At 39.1% G+C, this 18,103-nt stretch overlaps 1 protein-coding gene across 4 annotated transcripts in view; it reads left to right on the forward strand.

Annotated features, from left to right (window-relative positions):
* The window catches only part of PEPD (peptidase D), a 143,468-nt gene that overhangs the window by 24,765 nt on the left and 100,600 nt on the right, over positions 1-18,103 (forward strand). For 3 of the 4 annotated variants that reach the window (XM_075040062.1, XM_075040060.1, XM_075040063.1), the window contains 4 exons: positions 681-728; positions 2,399-2,460; positions 9,263-9,307; positions 17,958-18,033. In XM_075040062.1, coding sequence (XP_074896163.1) covers positions 681-728; positions 2,399-2,460; positions 9,263-9,307; positions 17,958-18,033 — 231 coding nt within the window. The remainder of the gene's footprint in view (positions 1-680; positions 729-2,398; positions 2,461-9,262; positions 9,308-17,957; positions 18,034-18,103) is intronic. The other variant, XM_075040061.1, reaches the window with a different exon arrangement.

Raw genomic sequence — 18,103 nt, forward strand, 5'->3', positions numbered from 1 at the left:
TGGTATTTTTAAACCTCACTGCCATATGCTTTCTTTTGTTAATATAGTTAGTGTGCTGTTAAGCTGATTTAAAGTTGGTAGAACTGTGCTCCATGGAATTATGTCGTCTGTTCATTACCTCAAGAAATGTGTAATTCAGCACCCACCTTTCTGCAGCTGCTCTGAAAGCCTAGTTCTCTACAAGCCCAATGATTTTGTTCTCAGTTTGTAAATGTTTGAAAGGTACTGACGGAGCCTAATGGAAGTATTAGTATAAGATGACCCAGTCAGAAAAATAGTAAATATTCATTACTAAGTATTTAGCACATTGTAACATTATTAATGCATGTGTGTTTTATATGCAGCAGTGCGTTGGGGGTAGAGTACCCTGTTGTTCCTCATTTCTCTGTGACGTTACATCTTTTTGGCTCATACTTCCTCTGTCTTCCAAATGATGACAATAGACTTAAGTTATAGTAGACACCATCAACTTAAGGCCTGCACTTCTGTCTAAATATTTTGTGATCTACTGATCTTGTTGCATGTTTCAGGTAATACTGCAATATCTGAAAGATATCAGGAGCATTTTTGTCTTTGCAGCTCGTTTACTTTGTACACAGCAAATGTTGATGAAATTGGTATCAATGTGATTATGAGGAAGAAAAAAATAAAAATAATAGCAATCTAAAACTTCTTTTTAGATATCCAGTGTCTTGTCTTCGAAGAAACCTGCTGTGCTCCTTACTTTGGTGAGTCACATTATTCTGAAGATTAACTACTCATTTTCTCCAATAAGGAGATCAGTTTATTCAGCATTTCTTTGCAGTGTCATTCCCTATCTTTTCCTCCCCATCTTTGCCAAATTTCAGGTCACCTGTGTATAGTCATCTAGTCTTCTGGCCCCTCCATGATCTCAAGATTTGTAACCTCTGGCCTTCCAGTCTATATTCACTCTGCCAAAAGCTTTACCTGTTTTCTGGTAAAACATGACAAGCCTATCTAACATTGACCATGCTATCCTCCAGCCTATGTACAATGACTCCAAAATGACTCTTGTTTCTCTGGTCATGTCATGAGCATGTTTGGGCCTTTCTATGGGAATCCCACAAGGATTCAGGGAATACTTTTTCTGCATAGAGTAGGTTGGTGAAAACAACTGGGAGGAGGGAGTGATATTAAATGCCTGCCAAGTATTTTGAATGGTTCTTGCTTATTTCTCTGGAAGAAGAATGAATGAGTGGAGGTAAAGCCTGCAAGTTTCTTCTTCCCTGCCACCTCTCCCCCAGCTGCTTTCCTTGACAGATGTTTTGTAAACCTCTCACTATTAAGAGTATCTGATTTCTTGTCCCCAATCTATATAAGAAATGATTTGCTGACTCTGAGCTTTCCCTTACAGCAAGTGCAATGGCAACCTCTGGATTTCTTGTTTTCCCATGATAGGTGCCAGACAGAAGTCTTAAGAAAAAATCCCTCCTTAAGCAGTCACATAGCATGAGATGTGATTTCTTTATCCACTAAGAGCAAAGGCTGTAAATAGTTTTCAGTCTTTCTTCCACTTATATTTGTATATATACACATACAAAAGATGATCCTATAGCTTTCTTTCATGTTCTTTAAGAGAAATGAGTGGGAAAAAGAATATTTGACCATCTTGTGCTTCTTACTGTGCATTTGTGCGCATTGAGTTGTTGAGCAGTTGTCACTCTGTGAGCGTCGTGTTATAATCAGGAATTTTCACCTAATTTTTGGCTGAGAAGATGAAGCTGTGATGCTTTCACATTCCTCCCACGGCCATGAAGAAGTATACAGAGAAGGGAAGAGCATTTCTCTTTCTCCTGGCTGAATGGAAACTTGGTCCTCTACTCCTGCGCTCTCATTCCAAATACAGAATTGTTATGCTGCTCCACAGGGTTTCCCAGGCACATGTTGTCAGAAGTGTTCATCTGCTGTGTAGCAGCCAAAATACTCTTGCTTATGCTACTTGCTCGAATGGAAAGCTGTAGGGGAATGGCATGCAAATTTAAATAGTAAGCATTGCCAAGGCAGTGCATAATAATTTATTTTTAAATGAAATTACTTTAGAAGAAACCTTGCCTGTTTATTAATCTCTTGCCCTTTATTATTATATAGGTCTCCTAGCTCCATCTCAAGACATAAGGGAATTAGAAATCAAAGCTTGCCATTTTCCTAAGCAGCACATCCTAACCTGAGTTGTACACTGGTCTCTTGTGAAACCAATGATTTCTTATATTGGTCTGCATTTGAACAAACAGTCTGGGTTTTTTAATTATGATTCAAGTAAACTTACGTGTAAGTTTTTTCCTAAAAACTTGCTGCAATCAGGTTCTCCCCATGATTTAAATTTTAAATACTTGTGTTTGGCTCAGAATCATGGTCCTTTTAATCTTTTCCTTCCTAGCGTGGTGTTAATACCGATAGCGGAAATGTCTCCAAGGAAGCTTCATTTGAGGGAATCAGCCAGTAAGTGACAAGGCTTTTTTATACATTAATTGTTGCATGGTTGTGTTGAATTAATTTTATATTTCACATTAAATCATGTTTTTTCCTAATAACAGGGTGCTGAATGGCAGATCAAATGTATCGGTATGTCTTTGGAAATAAAATGTTTGACATATTTCTAATGACTTGAAGTACAGTGGTGGTTTTTTTGGAAATCTCTTTTGCATCTAAGATCATCCAATGTTTCTCTTTCTCTGTGTTTGCTTTAAGTATCTAAAACCAAACAGACTCATCCCCTTACCTCCATTTCCACTTTTGGGATTGGAATATTTGGTTTTCAGATTGCAGAAAAATTAATCTTTAAGAGTAGCTTCTTTGTCTTACTGACTTCCTTGTACAGTATTAAGGTGGGTAGTAGGGATTCTGGTATGCACAATCTTCTGAAAAGATGTCATATTACAGGTATAAAATAAAAGATCACTCTTCTGCCTACATGTGATCTTTTAGTGTCCCTTGATGTTGTATTTTTTTGAAGTTTGGCTTCTAGTGGGGTGAAAATGTCTTCCTGCATGCAGTATTTTGGAAAAGCAGTAAATAAAAATATATCACAGCCTGCTCTGGGATGTGAGGAAGATGACCTCAATTTTAAATGAAATACAACTGTCTAATCTGTTATGATATCCTAAAATGAGATAATTTTCCATTTTAGCTCAAGTGTATGGCAAAAAAAGAAACACACACCCCTACACCCCCCATTAAATAGACCATTAAAATAAACACACTCATGCTTAGATGTTGAGTAGGTGGCCTTTTTTTATGATCCTTGACTCCCAGTCACCCCACTGTATTTTTCTCCATCCAGCTCTGTCGACAGTGTATTAATTCTGCAGTGAAGATCGTAATGCACAGAATTTGCAGCAAGTCTGGGCACTCGTGTATAGTCTGAGAGCATGCTTTCTGTTGGGATCATCTTTTCTCTGTCATGTGAACTGAAATCTGGAATCTGATTCCATAATTACTTTGTTCGCCCCCTACAACCTAAATGGAAACTTAATGATTCTGTCAGGGATTTGGAGGACCGAGGTGGCAGAAATTTAGACATCTTTAGCTGCCCAGTGAATTAAATATAAACTCTTCCAGAATACAGGCAAGCTGTTTTTAATGAATATTTGGTGTCCTTTCTTCTGTTACAGCAGTATGATGTTCTGTTGCTTTAAGCAAGTAGGTGCTCGGTTATCTTACGCTCTCCAGGTACAGGCGGACTCCAAAATCAGTGTGGAGCAATACCTCCAGTTTTATCTGAGACACCTCCACATGAAATATAAACAAGCTATTAACTCCAGCAGTAATTCTTTATGGGAATGATGTACAAAGGTCTGTTTGAAGTACCCAAAAGCCCTTTTTTCCCACTGAATTTCACTAAAAACTGGAGTCTAATTAGTAACACATTCTATTACTAGTCAACATTAAGTTAGGAAGCCACTTCATTTAGCACTTGATTTGAGATTTTAATAGCATGTCTCCTGCAACACTTAAAGGGATTAATGCTGTTTTATCGCTGGCTTCCCGGTTTGTGGTAAACATGCTGTCGGTGTGCTCTGGGAGGAGTGCTTCTCCATTCTTTAGGGGCGATTTCCGGCTGTTTAGCAGTTACTTCTCTTTTGAGACCCGGGATATGCTCATTCCTCTCCACCCCTAGGCACCAAGTTGTTAATTTTCCTGCCTTTGACAGACCCGGTTGGTGTCTTCCCCTCCTGTGCTCACAGTATGGAAGAGCACGCATTGATTTTGTTGTTGGATGTGCTGAAGATCCACTCCCCTCTTCTGACAGATACCGTGCCCTCAAACCACTTGTCACTCCAGCCTTCCCTTGATCTCCCTGACTCCTGCTTCGGTCTTCTCCGGGGCTGTCATGTCTCTTGTGACAGCGTGCTTGGTCTGCGTGCCAGCGGTGGGCACGTGGAGAGTGAACGCTGCTAATTGAGGGGGTGGAGGAGGGGGTGAGCTTCCTTTTAAACTCTGCTCCTCTCAGATTTTTGTAACTGCTTATATAAATCAGCCCATTTTACATTTGTTTTCCACACAGACCCAAACAAATTTCAGCATTCCTGCTTTCCTGCTTCTCCACCTCTCCTGTATCAAATGTTTCCTTTATAGAAACACAAATATTTCAGATGTATTGATTTCTTCTGAGAGGACTCAAACCGTGGAGTTTATACCAAGCAATGTGTACCTTCAAACTGTGCTCCCTCCTGTCTGCCTGTGACTGCGCCCTGTTGGCTCGCTCTGTCCTCCACTCGGCTGGGCTCTGCCCTAGCTATGATGCTGTATTTTATTCCTGGGTTCTTGTGTGTTTCCATTTTCTGGCTACCCGGCCAAGATGTATTTCCTTGCTGGAGCCGTTTTGTGTTCCTCCTGCTCCCATTTGTCTTTTTTCTCCTAGACTGACTGTGCCCCGGTGTATTTTGAGGGGGATGTTGAGGTTTTTTTTTTGTGATGGATAATAATAGAAATAATGTATCATTTCCTGAAAAAGGTGAATCTTGCTCTCTTTGCAGGCTGTTCATCCTGTTCCTGTCAGAAGCTGCTTTTTTCTTGCACTAATGATGTTGCTTCCCTGTCTCACTTTTTGAACCTTTTGAACTTATTCTGGAACATAATTACCTAACTATTTGATTAATTTTTACACTGTAATAAATAGTCATTTGAGACAAAATGAATACTGTGGTCATGGGTTTTTTCTATGCTCACTCTGAAGATCACCCCTATGTTATTTTTGTCCTGCTAGCAATGATCAAACTTGATTTTATGCTGATAATAGAGCCCATAATAGTGAATGATACCATGGTTTCCATTAGTTTATGTATAGCTCTCTCAAATAGCAAAGTATGTTGTACTAAAAAAAGCTTGTATGTTGCTGCAATCTGTAAAAATGGAGAATGGCAGTACTTGGGAAGTCACCCTGCTCGGTGGTGGGTAGCACCATGGTTCAGTGGAGGGAGCAGTCTGCGGCAGGGACTTAAGACAGGAGACTTGGACCATTTACTAATGTTGCTGCTGGTGACTCAGGTCAGCTTTGTTTACAGCTGTTACGAATCCTACAGAAGTGACTTGCTCTCACTTGCTTCAGATGACTTAAGCGTAGAAGGCAGATATCTAAAGTAGTTCTAATGCATTGTTTTCTAGAAATATGTATTTCTGTTTGCTAATAAAGGCTAGTTTCATTTTTTTTTCCCCTAATTCATTGACCCATTTTTCAGACTGGAAAATGTGCAGGAATTTTTAAAATCTAATCATGTGGTGATTATGTAGCACTGGTAAAAATGCTTTGAGGTGATGTGACTCACCATACAGAAAATGGATTTTGAACCTGTATGGATAAACAGTAATGTGCCATATACTTTAAAACACTGCTGAACCAAATCTTTGCTTGCTGTGTTGGGAGGTTTTCATCCTCAGAATCGATTGATGTAAATGATGGACAGTTTAAGCAATTGTACCTAATGTTATGAAGTTTTTTGGTGAATTCCTTTCCCTCAGAACTGCACTTGTTGGGTATGACAGTAAAGACCATCTAAATGGCCTCTTCCCTATTGTGTAGTGCAGTCAATCGTTAGGAGAAAGGCTCTCCATGTTGAAGAACTGTAGAAAATTCTAACATTGTGTATGAATATGTTTTGGATTTTTATCACAATATATACACAAAGCGTATTTGTTAAACTGACAAAAAAGGGTCTCATTATACAGTATTATTATACAGGAGGTGTAGATTTCTAGCTTTTTTTTTTTTTTTTTGAACTAATGAAATTGTCTCGCATCTTAAAGGACAACTGAGTATGAAATCAATTTGGACATGCCTTTCAGTGTAGTATTTCTCAGTTCTATGTTGATGAAATGGTTGCATTAATATGTTTCAGATTGCAACCGTAGCAAAATGTCAATTTGTTCCTCAAGACCATATATCTCATCATCTAAGTATTGTCAGTTTGCAGATTGCAGGAAAATGTAGAATTGGCTTGATCTACATGAGCTTCTTAATGTTAGGGCAGTACATGTTTTTTAAGAGTAAGTTGTTTATTGTCTAGCAGGATCAAAACTTTGCTGGGAGGACAAGGTAGGGTGATTTTATGTAGGACTGTGTGCACAAATTACATGAATTAAACACCATTTGTGTACTTCTGTTGGTGATGACAAGCTCTTCCCCTTGAGCTTGCTAGTTAACCAGTAACTTTTAAGATGTGGTTTGTTTAGCTACCTTGTTGGTAACTAAAGTGAAGTGTAATTTGAGTCATTAGCTTTAGAAGTCTAGCAATTGCAAACAGGCGGCCCTGCAGCCACTTGCGCAGGACCTACAGCTATCACGAGCTAAGTGGAATTGAGACAGTTCAATCCTTAATCATTGGCTTCGTTGAAAAAGCTATGTACAGTAGATCAGATTCTCTTCCAAATCTGAATTGATGCTGTGTCCCATAGGTCTAAGATCTTGTTTTTTTACTTGACATTATATCAGAAGGTCTCTTTCAGGTGAGAGATAAAACTGCTGTTCAGCTGATGATCTGCCTCTTCTCCACCTGCCCCCAGCACCCTCGTGTTTCAATCCTACTGCTTTTCTGTGTTTTTAATTAGCTTCCCCAATTGACAACAGCTAGAGTTTTAAGGAGCTGCCACATAGTGGGTGGCCTCAGCCAGTAAGTAAAACTTGCATTTCTGGCAGCACAGACTGTTCAAGAAGAACCTTTAGGGCCAGGAAAGGTAAAATCTAGGGACTGCGACAGAGATGGTACACCTCTTGGCTGAAATTGCTTTTCTAAAAGAGCATTATTTGAGCTATTGTAAGTGTACAATTTCTCCCCCCCCCCCCCATTTTTTTTAATGTGCAGATGAGAAACAACCTTCTCTTGTGAAGTTCATGTTTGGCTCTTTTGATTTGCTTTTGGTTTCACCCGTTTGTGCTTGTGGTTAAAGTGAGCATGACAGGTTCTTGAGAGAAGAGATGTGAGTTTTCAGAGTCTAAGTCAGCTGCCTTCTACACCTCCCTTCCCTGACCTTTATTTTCTTTTGTTACTTCATAATAACCATAGTTTATACTTGTCTTATTTGCATAGAGCTGGTGTTGGAGCTTTCTGCGGTGCTGCAGTGTCTCCTTACACTTGCCTTTGTTGATCTGTTTTCTGTCTGATACACTGATGACAATTATTGAAAGTCCTTGTGTCTGTTGTTGCAGCTGCAGCTTAATTCTTCTTTGTCTTGGTTTTCTGTGGTGGTGTCAGTTGGTATGCTTTCTAGCCAAACAGGGAGCTCAGGCTTTTGGTTTTTTAGAATTTTTATAGATTGATTTTACTATATCATTCATATACTCTGTATAAATTTGTGTTTAACTGGCTCTTGCATTCCAGAATTATTTCTGCATTGGTGTACATAGGTTATAGTTGTTGGGATGGTTGTGGTGATTAAATTGAAAAAGTGCCCTTTTTATCTGGTTTTATGAGACTTGCTTGTTTCCAAGTGACCAACTTTATTCTATAATGATGCATTGTCGTGAGACTTGTGGCTTTTTGTATTGTCCTGCTTTTCCAGTGGTTTCTAATTAATACCCAAAATACTGAATACCATACAGCTTGTCCTTGTTGAATGTTGTGATAAGTCGTTGTTTTCTATCTTGGAGTAGGAACACAAAGCTATTAACCTTCACCTTGTTAGGATTTTAGAAGTTTATGAGCATATGTTTTTGAAAAAGAGAAACATAGGGTTTTTTTTCCTGCTATCTGAGGATGCAGGAAGACCCTGATACAATTAGAAGTGACTTCTAAATAATTTTTTTTAATTGGATTTGTGCTTTAGTCGGTCCCTTCTGAGGTATCAAGAATGGTTAATAACCTGAAATAGATTTAATTTTTCCTTCAAAAATGTGGGAAAATGACTTGTTGCCTTATAACATTCTTCTGAAGATCTGTTGGGAGCCTTGGAGCATTTTAATTCTCTTAAATGCCCTAACTGAGGAGCCAACAGTCCTGAGTCAGACGAAATATCTTTGATGCAAAACACTCCTTAGGCATTTAAATTGTAAGCAAAAAAACCCTTGAACAATGCTTGAAAATCCATTTGTGTTCCACTTAATTACTCAGCTTCTTACTCTATTGGCCACTGTAATGTTATTGTTTAGACACTCTCAAAATAGTTCCAAGAATACATAAATTGTTAATGTAGAAAATAAACAGAAAAATAGCTAAGTGTTTGAGGCCAAGGTGAGATGGAGGCTTTTGCTTTGCCTCTTCTGTAGATCAGAAAAGACAAGGAGAGGTTGTTTTCTTTTTCACAGTCCTCAAAGCAAGCTTGTTTATCACATGCCACGTTCTGTGCACACAAAAATGGGAAGGCATAAAACAAGGGATGAAATTAGCAATTTGTTGTGTTTAATTTCATTGAAGGGTGTTTGAGGAGCAAAGTTAAAATCACAGAACAATTTGGAAGGGACCTCTGGAGGTCGATCTGGTCCAACCCACGCTCATACCAGTGAATTGATAACATTTTATCTTTGTCAAAAGTTTAATAAATGTCTTGCACATACTATTACTCTGGTTTCTGCACATTCTTAAAATTACATATCTGGTTTAGTCTCATGTATTTCAAAGTAAAATACTTGCACAGTGAAGATGAGTGTGTACATTCTTCTCACTGGGATCTATACTGAATTCTAATAATACAATATTTGCTTTCACAAGTTTTCACGTCCTCAGAGAAGACACAGTTTAAAAAAAAAAATAGTCTCTGCTGTTGTGTATCTGGCTGATTTTCAATATATGTATTTTTTGGTTTTTTGTAGATTTAATGTGAACAACAAAATCCTTCATCCTGAAATTGCAGAATGGTGAGTAGCATAAAATCTTTCTCCTTGAGTACACTGGATGTGCTTATATTCTGTACCATTGCTTCAGAGAGATTTGCTCAGCAGAAGTCTCCTACTTTACTATATGAGTTTTAATTTTAAGCTGATTTCACGTTATGGGGTGGAAATAATGTACAAAAGTAAAAACAGGGCTAGGTAACAGCATTGAAAAGTGAAGAATTTATGTGACATTTCTTAAGCATTGTGTCTGGATATATATTTTTATAGAATGTGTTAGGAGTTAAGTCACATTTGTGTAAATGTGAATTTGTATGAATAGGAAAAGAACTGAGGATAATTCATATTCTACAATGAAAATCAAAGGTAGATGAAAACTGTGTCTGAACAGGTAATATTTAATAAGGTGTTATTACTTTTCTAGGATTTATTTTAACAGCAGTAATTTTGTTGAATTATTATTCATGTAACTATACTTGGTAATTCTAGGGGAAGTCTGCTGTAGCATATCTAGAATAGACAAAATTAGAGTGTGACTAAGTGTATTAGTAGCTTGTAAAGCTACTGTATTTTACCTGTTTTCCTCTTTTGGTCAGCATTGCTGACTTTGTCCTTAGGATTGCTCCATAACTAGGGCTTTCTAGTTTTCCACTTAGGAAATTAACTGAAGAAACAACATAGTGGATTTTTGCTAATGAATTCGGTTTTATCTAAGCTTTTTCAGTGTATTAATCTAGAAATGAGGAAGCAAATCCTTACTTAAGACAGATAAGCTTAAAATCTTAAAATACAAGCAGGGAAGTATACACTCTGACTACCACTGTTGTAGCTTATTGTATTATTTGCTACTATATATTATTATTTTTAATGTTTCTTATTGGCACATATGCTGAGAACAATCTTCTACTGTCTTCATCTACATCTAATTGCTGGCTTGAAAACTGTGGAGTTGTTTTCTGAACATCAATGCGATTTCAGAACACATAAAAGTTTTAATAGGTCACGTTTCTGTCGTTATAGCCATTTTTTCATTGCTTGGCACGACATAAAAAAGTTGTAAAGGAAATTGGGAAGCGGGGGAACTTTACTTAGACATTGTTGCATCACTGAGTCATGGATGGACCTGGAGATGTGTAGCAGTGGAACTCATTGCTTGCAAATCCTGCTGATGAGTGTGGGGGGGGAATGCGAGTGCTTTGTAACACAAAAAGCTCAGGGTACCAATTTTTAAATCTTGCCTTTAAATTCTGTCCTTCTAGAATTCGGACCCTTCCTTTTCTAAAAAAAGTAAGTTATCTTGTAGAATTGATTTCTCAATTTAAGAGTTGGTGCAGCCTTTGAGGTGCAAAGTCCTGAGTAATGTAGACAGAACACAAGCTCGGACATTGATGTGTTGGGATGTGCTTTTCAGATGCACAAATTAAACACAATTAGGTAAAGGAGGAGTTCAGTAAAACCTGGGGTTTCTTGAAATATCATTAGTGTTGAATTAGTCAAGCTCCTGTGATTACAGATACTGATAGGGAAGATATAGAAATGTTCACACGTGCTCTGAGACACCTGATGCTGTGCTACATTGCTTACAAAAATAATAGAAAGGATAAGTCAAGTTAGAAGTTCTTCATAAAGTCTTATTTTCCTGTAGAAGTGGCTGCTCCTGAGTTCTAGTTGGTTGGTTTGGTGTAGGGCGTGGGGCTTTTTTATTGTTTAAGACATTGGGAACTTTCAGCCTCTGATACTTCATTATCATGTGCCCAGCAGCCAGAGGAGGATTCTCCGAGTGACCTGACAAGCTGTTGGAGGAGCGGAGGAGGGAGCTACATCTTTAACCTGACAGTGTCATTTTTGTACTCCTCTTGTTTGCCTGCCTTTTTGTACTCTTGTTAGCAGAGAAAGACAAGGGGCAAAAAAGGGGACCTGAAGAGGGCCTGGTCTAACTTCCAAGCTTTGATCTGTAGATACAGCAGCACTACAGGGAGAGAGAGATGACAATTTTAGCTGCAGAAGGCTTTGGATTAGGGCTACAAGCTTGTTCCCAAGTTAGCTTTCACTCTGGTTCCATCCACCTTACCAAGGTGTCACCTGATAAGCTTTTCTCCTCTGTGGTTTGGGTTAATGGGAGGTTAAATCTTCAGGAAGCTCAGGGGTGGACAAACATGAGGTCCATGCCCTGAGGTTGTACTGAGATAGATGGAGCATTGAGGTAGTAGAAAGGCAGCACTTGGAGCTGTTCATTTTGGTGTAGAGAGAATCTCTTCTGTGAATTGTGACTGCCAGCTTGGAATTCTGATTTTGTCCTCCCTGCAATCTTAAGGGGGAGAGATGCTTGGTATGCACCTTCCCTCCATCTGGCTTTCAAGGAAAGGGAATTCTAAGTGAAGCCAAAGTTCAGATTTGCATTCAAAAGTGTTTTAAAAGGTTTTATCGACTTTGGTGGTTTTCATTTTAAGTCAGAAGTATGTTAAAGACCATTGTTAGGATTTAAGTGTCTGGTGAAATCAATATGTGAATGACAGTCTAGGTGTATTAAAACTTCCTAAAGTAGAAATTTCCTTGGAATGTCAAGTAATTGCCCAAGAAACTTTCTTTGGAAAGCAATAATGTTTTTAGAATTAAGAATATTTTTCCTTTAGGAAGATGAATTTTTTTTATTATTATATTCTAGGGTAGGAAACTGCTTCATTTGAATCAAATGCTTGCGTGGATGCATATCATTTCAAATTCAGCAAGCTCTGAACTACTCTGTTTTACATGATACTTGTCAGAAAAACTCCAATCTATACCATGCTGTCAAAACTGCCAGCAAGAGGTGAAATGGCTGAGCTTCCTGAACCAGCCAGGGAGAACTGTGAGCTACAAAAGGCAACTCTAGTATTATACAGTCTTCTAATAAAATGCAGAGAAAATGGTTCAATACTGACAAGGGGCAAAGCATTTGTGATTAAGGATCTGTTGCTTCCCTTGCTTACTCATCCTTTTTCAAGATCTCAACATTTTCTGACTTGCTATGAAACTTAAGGATAAAACATAAAAGAATTTGACCTTAGACTGGATTTCAGCAGTTTGCAGAGCATATTTTAACTTTTTTTTTTCCATTGAATGAATGTTTTTCCAAACACTTTTAAACACTTCATTTAAAATGACAGGGCTCCCATTTCAAATTTGATACTGAATGCATACCCTAAGTATTAATTTCACTGTTTTGAAAAGAAAATGTCATCTAACAGCAGATGAACTCCAGACTTGTCCAAATTCTCTCCCTAGTAATCAGAAGGAAATTTTTCTATGGTAGCACTTAACAAAATGGTCTTTTGTTACTTTAGTGTACCAATGTCTATCTACCATGATCGTGGTGGTACTAGAAGGTAAACATTTAGCAATGTACGGCTTGTTTTGTGCCTGTATATACTGCATTTTCTTGTAACCTTGATGAAAATCCACTGGCTGGATGGACGAGCCCAAAGGGTTGTGGTGAATGGAGTTAAATCCAGTTGTCGACAGGTCACAATTGGTGTTCCCCAGGGCTCAGTATTGGGGCCAGTTCTGTGTAATATCTTTATCAATGATCTGGACAAGGGGATTGAGCGCACCCTCAGTAAGTTTGCAGACAACACCAAGTTGGGCGAGAGTGTTGATCTGCTTGAGGGTAGGAAGGCTCTACAGAGGGATCTGGACAGGCTGGATTGATGGGCTGAGGCCAATTGTATGAGGTTCAATGAGGCCAACTGCTGGGTCCTGCACCTGGGTCACAACAACCCCATGCAGCGCTACAGGCTTGGGGAAGGGTGGCTGGAAAGCTGCCCAGTGGAAAAGGACCTGGGCATGCTGGTTGACAGCCGGCTGAATATGAGCCAGCAGTGTGCCCAGGTGGCCAAGAAGGCCAACGGCATCCTGGCCTGTATCAGAAATAGTGTGGCCAGCAGGAGCAGGGAGGTGGTTGTTCCCCTGTACTGGGCACTGGTGAGGCCGCACCTCGAGTCCTGTGTTCAGTTTTGGGCCCCTCACGACAAGAAAGACATTGAGGTGCTGGAGCGTGTCCAGAGAAGGGCAACAAAGCTGGTGAGGGGCCTGGAGCACAAGTCTGATGAGGAGTGGCTGAGGGAACTGGGGTTGTTTAGCCTGGAGAAGAGGAGGCTGAGGGGAGACCTTATGGCTCTCTGCAACTACCTGAAGGGGGTTGTAGTGAGGTGGGTGCTGGTCTCTTCTGTCAGGTGGCTGGAGATAGGACGAGAGGAAATGGCCTCAAGTTGAGGCAAGGGAGATTTAGGTTAGATATTAGGAAAAATTTCTTTACTGAAAGGGTTTTCAACCACTGGAACAGGCTGCCCAGGGAAGTGGTTGAGTCACCACCCCTGGAGGTATTCAAAAAGCACGTAGACAAGGCACTTCAGAACATGATTTGGTGGGCATGGTTGATGGTTGGACTCAATGATCTTGAAGGTCTTTTCCGACCTAAATGATTCTATGATTCTATGAAAATGGGATTTGATAGTTATGTGTGGAAGACTTCATATATTTGTATTTTGCACTACTTTGGAAAGCTATAACTGTTTCTTTGGGGAAAGTGATCTGTATGTTAATGCCTTAAAAGCTGGGCGTATGCTTTTTGTTTTTTCAGAGGTTTTTTTATTTATGTTGTAAACCTCTGAACATCTTTTTGAACTGTTTCAAGGTGAACTCCCGTGTTTGGTGTTCGTGCAACTTTCAGAATTGTACTGTAATGCTTCTTTGCATATGTGCATTACTATGTTTACTGGCTTTGATGCTAAATCAGTTAGCAAGTTCTTATGCAAAAGCTTGCAGAAGAGCATAAGTATATCAACTATGGTAGAGAAATTTCTATAAATAAAATGTGGAAATGTCTTCACTCTTTTTCACCTCTGCTGTTACAAGGCAGGACTGTGGAGTCTCTCTACATGGGCAGCATCTATACTTACTAGGTGGTCTGTAAACATAATGTTTCCAGGAGGACAAGAAGTGGATGTACCCAGACGTTTTCCACACATGTAAGAAAGCAGCCTTTAAGGTTGCATGCAGGTACTAAAAACCTTAAAACAAGACAACTGATAAACACGGAGTTGATAATTGGGAACAAAAACTACTGGCGGTATGATCAGGAGTGGTGAATGCACATAGAGAGGCAAACACTTGTGTATCTTGCAGGAAAGCACTGGTTTAGGAAAATGTAGTTGAGTCATGCAAATGTCAGCCTCATAATTGCCTCAAATTCTGTATGCGCTTGACCACTTGATTAATGGAAAACAGGTTGTGCATGAAATTTGGTATCCAGCCACTTCAAATGCCCAAACTTAATTTCAGGACTGAAATTATATTTGTATTTAAAGCTTCTCTCTTCTGTTGGATGACTGACATACATGAAAGGACCACCTGCTCATGTGGCAAGTGGAAATAAAAGCACAAAATACATGTAAAAGAGGAGAGTGAGGAAGAAGAAATGTTTTTACACTGGTAAAATGGAGGGGGAAAAAAAGAATTAAAAGTTATAGGTCAAAGACAGTAGGAGACTTGTGCTTCTATTTTAACTTGATTGCATTGAGTGGCTTGCCTGTTAATCTGAGAACTGCATTACATGCTGAATCTGTACATTTTTGCAATTGCATTAGCTGGAGCCTGGAAATGATTTGTTCCCATTAAAATATTAATGAATGTATGCAGAGTGTGTAACTGGTCCAAGAGCTGTCTTTAATAGAAAATTGAAGTTCATGTTTGTGAACAAAGGTGGGACTTTCCTCCTAGCGTTATCTTGGAAGTGGGGGGAAAACATCATGAGAACTGTGGACCACTTATCACCCACAAGATTGCCTTACAGTGCGAACCACAGTGCTCGACTAGCAATGCTTTAAACCTGGTTTAGGAGAGTGTTGCTTTTTATGCCATCAAAACAGTGAGAAGGTGGTGAAATACCTGCCCTTCTGCTACCCAAATATACTGGTGGGAACTCCATCAACAGTACCACTTCAGACAACACAGGAGCCGAATGAATCTAGTATCTAGTGGAGGGTGAAGTTGATCATCTTCCCCGCACAATTGTACATCCTTCCTCTCTTTCCTACTAATGGTTGCGTAGTGGGTTTTGTTGGTCTCAGAATGAGTAAACATTTTCCATTAAATGTTTTGGTGCTTGACCTTGTGTAAATGAAGGTGATGCATTGCATAAAAAGTTTGTCTGAGGCTGAGCATGAAATTGTATATGCAAAAAGATACCTGAGAAGTTATGATCTAAAATAAATACCTTGACTCTGAAGCCTTATGACCTCGTCAAGTAAAATAGGTTCTAATACTGTTTGCACTTGCCGTTGAGCAGTTACTAACTTGTATTACTAGCAGATCCCAATAAAGAGATTAGACGACTGAATTATGAAACAACCTATATTTTAGGCACTTGCAGATCAGGGATATGTACTGTATATTGAAAGTAATATAAAGGCACATCAAGCAAGTATTAAGTTATCCTGCTAGCACATGCAGTCTTCCGAAGAACAGGATTAAAAAAAAAAAAAGAAAAAAAAATCTGTAAGCCTTTGGTACCTCATTCTAACATGAATATATTTGAGCTACTGTTCTTTATGTCTTGGCTGAAAGGCAGAAGCAGAAGTTTGTTTCTTCACCCATGGTGAGCAGATTATACCATCCCAGTGTAATTTTTTCACCTCGGCATGCATTTTAAAACCTTGTGCTTCTCATTCTCAATGCACATAATGATTATTTTGTGTTGTATTCTAATTGACTAAGAATGTCAATCCGTTCCCCTGTCATAGTTTAACCCCAGCCAGCAACTAAGCACCATGCAGCCGCTCACTCACTTCCCCCCCACCCAGTGGGATGGGGGAGAGAATTGGAAGGAAAAGGTAAAACTCGTGGGCTGAGATAAGAGTTTAATAGAACAGAAAGGAAGAAACTAATAATGATGGCAATAAAAAAAAATGCAATAATAAAAGGATTGGAATATACAAAACAAATGATGCACAATGCAATTGCTCACCACCTGCCGACCAATGCCCAGTTAGTTCCTGAGCAGCGATTCCCCCCAGGCCAACTGCCCCACTTTATATACTGGGCACATACGTCACATGGTATGGAATACCCCTTTGGGCCATTTGGGTCAGCTGCCCTGGCTGTGTCCCCTCCCAACTTCTTGTGCCCCTCCAGCCTTCTTGCTGAATCCCAAGACATAACACTATTCCAGTTACTAGAAAGAAAATTAACTCTATGCCAGCCAAAACCTTCAACTTTTCATTCTCAATGTGCATAATGGTTATTTTGTGTCATATTCCAATTGGCTAAGAATGTCAATACTTTCCCCTCTACTGTGTTTCTGTAAGAGTGTTTTGGTTGATATCAGCGCTTTTACAAAGGTACCTTTACTCTTGCCAGAAAAGTTGTGTTTGAAGGGAAGTGCCTGTGCCACATAGCAATGCAATCGCTGTCTGTGGGAAATGCTCTTATCACACATCAGAGGCACTGATGGCTGAGAAACCTGTTTCTGGACTCATTAAAACAAACTACTGGAGCAGATATACAGTAAATAGTTTTCTACAGCAGTGTGAGTAGGAGCGTGTTATAATAAAAAAGGGGTGTCTTGGTGGCAGTTTCAAAATATAACAGTTATGGTACTTTGTAACTGCTGCAAGCTCTGGAGTGGAGCTGGAAAACACAATTTAAATATTTTCATGCAATTCAGTAGATGTAGTTTTGTTCTTTGTAAACAGTATGTATGTACTTCACGGCTGCCTTTGAGATGAGCGTGAGAAATATTAGGAAATCAGTATGTGTAGCAGTGGAAGGAGTGGGTGATTTTTAATAGAAGGTATGGAACTATCTCTGCTTCCCTGTTCATGTCACACTAAATAACTGCTTTTATTTGAAATACATGGTAGCAAGTAGTGTAAGTAGATAAGAGTTTAATGGTAAATTTTTGAGATGAGTTCAGAACAGAGTATCAAGGCTCATAAATAGACACAAATACAGTATCTCTTAAGGCATGAAAAGCAGGATGGGGTTTTCAGGGGGTTGGTTTGTCTTTTTTTTTTTTTTCCTTCAGAAGCATGTCAAAGAGAGTGGACATCATGGCTATAATTGCTGCTGCTGCTGTTTCTGACTTTCATGTTTTGGGTTTTTTAATATCAAACAGAAATAGCATTTCTTCACATACCCCTCCCTGCCCCCACCTTTTGAGGTATTGCAAATAGGTGGGGGTTGGGATTGTGCTGAATAGAAATTCTGGAGCTCTGGGAATTTCCTTATGTAAACTAGTTTCAAATTGTGTTTAAAAAGTAAATCAAGTATGCTTGTAGAAATGTTCTGTTTGAAGTAGTGTTTGAGCCATGACAAATGCGGAAACACGTTTCTTTTGTTCCTAATGTATTGTAGATGAGTTGAAAAAATGTTGGTTGGACCACTTGTTTATTAGTATTAAAATAATGCAGGCTGATGTTTGAAATGCTTGTGACTTCCCTTTGTGAGATTGTTTAGCTAATGGTGAATCAGTGCCAACAAAACTTTGCTGTCATGAATACTGTAATAGCTCTTTGCTCGTGAGGTGCACTTGATCTAATTTTACCATAGGTGATGCATATTATTTTCAGGGTTTTTTTATTACATATTCTTAAGCTGTGAATTTGCAACCTAACCTGATATCTGTTCTACTTTTAAGTCGTGTGATTAAGACAGACATGGAGTTGGAAGTTCTGCGCTACACCAATAAAATCTCCAGTGAAGCTCATAAAGAGGTAATGGATCCTTTACTGTTAATAATTTTTGCTCTTAGTGTAGCATTGGTACTCAGAAAATGTTCCCAGC

Source organism: Buteo buteo, chromosome 11 (assembly GCF_964188355.1).
Source record: "Buteo buteo chromosome 11, bButBut1.hap1.1, whole genome shotgun sequence".
NCBI lineage: Eukaryota > Metazoa > Chordata > Aves > Accipitriformes > Accipitridae > Buteo > Buteo buteo.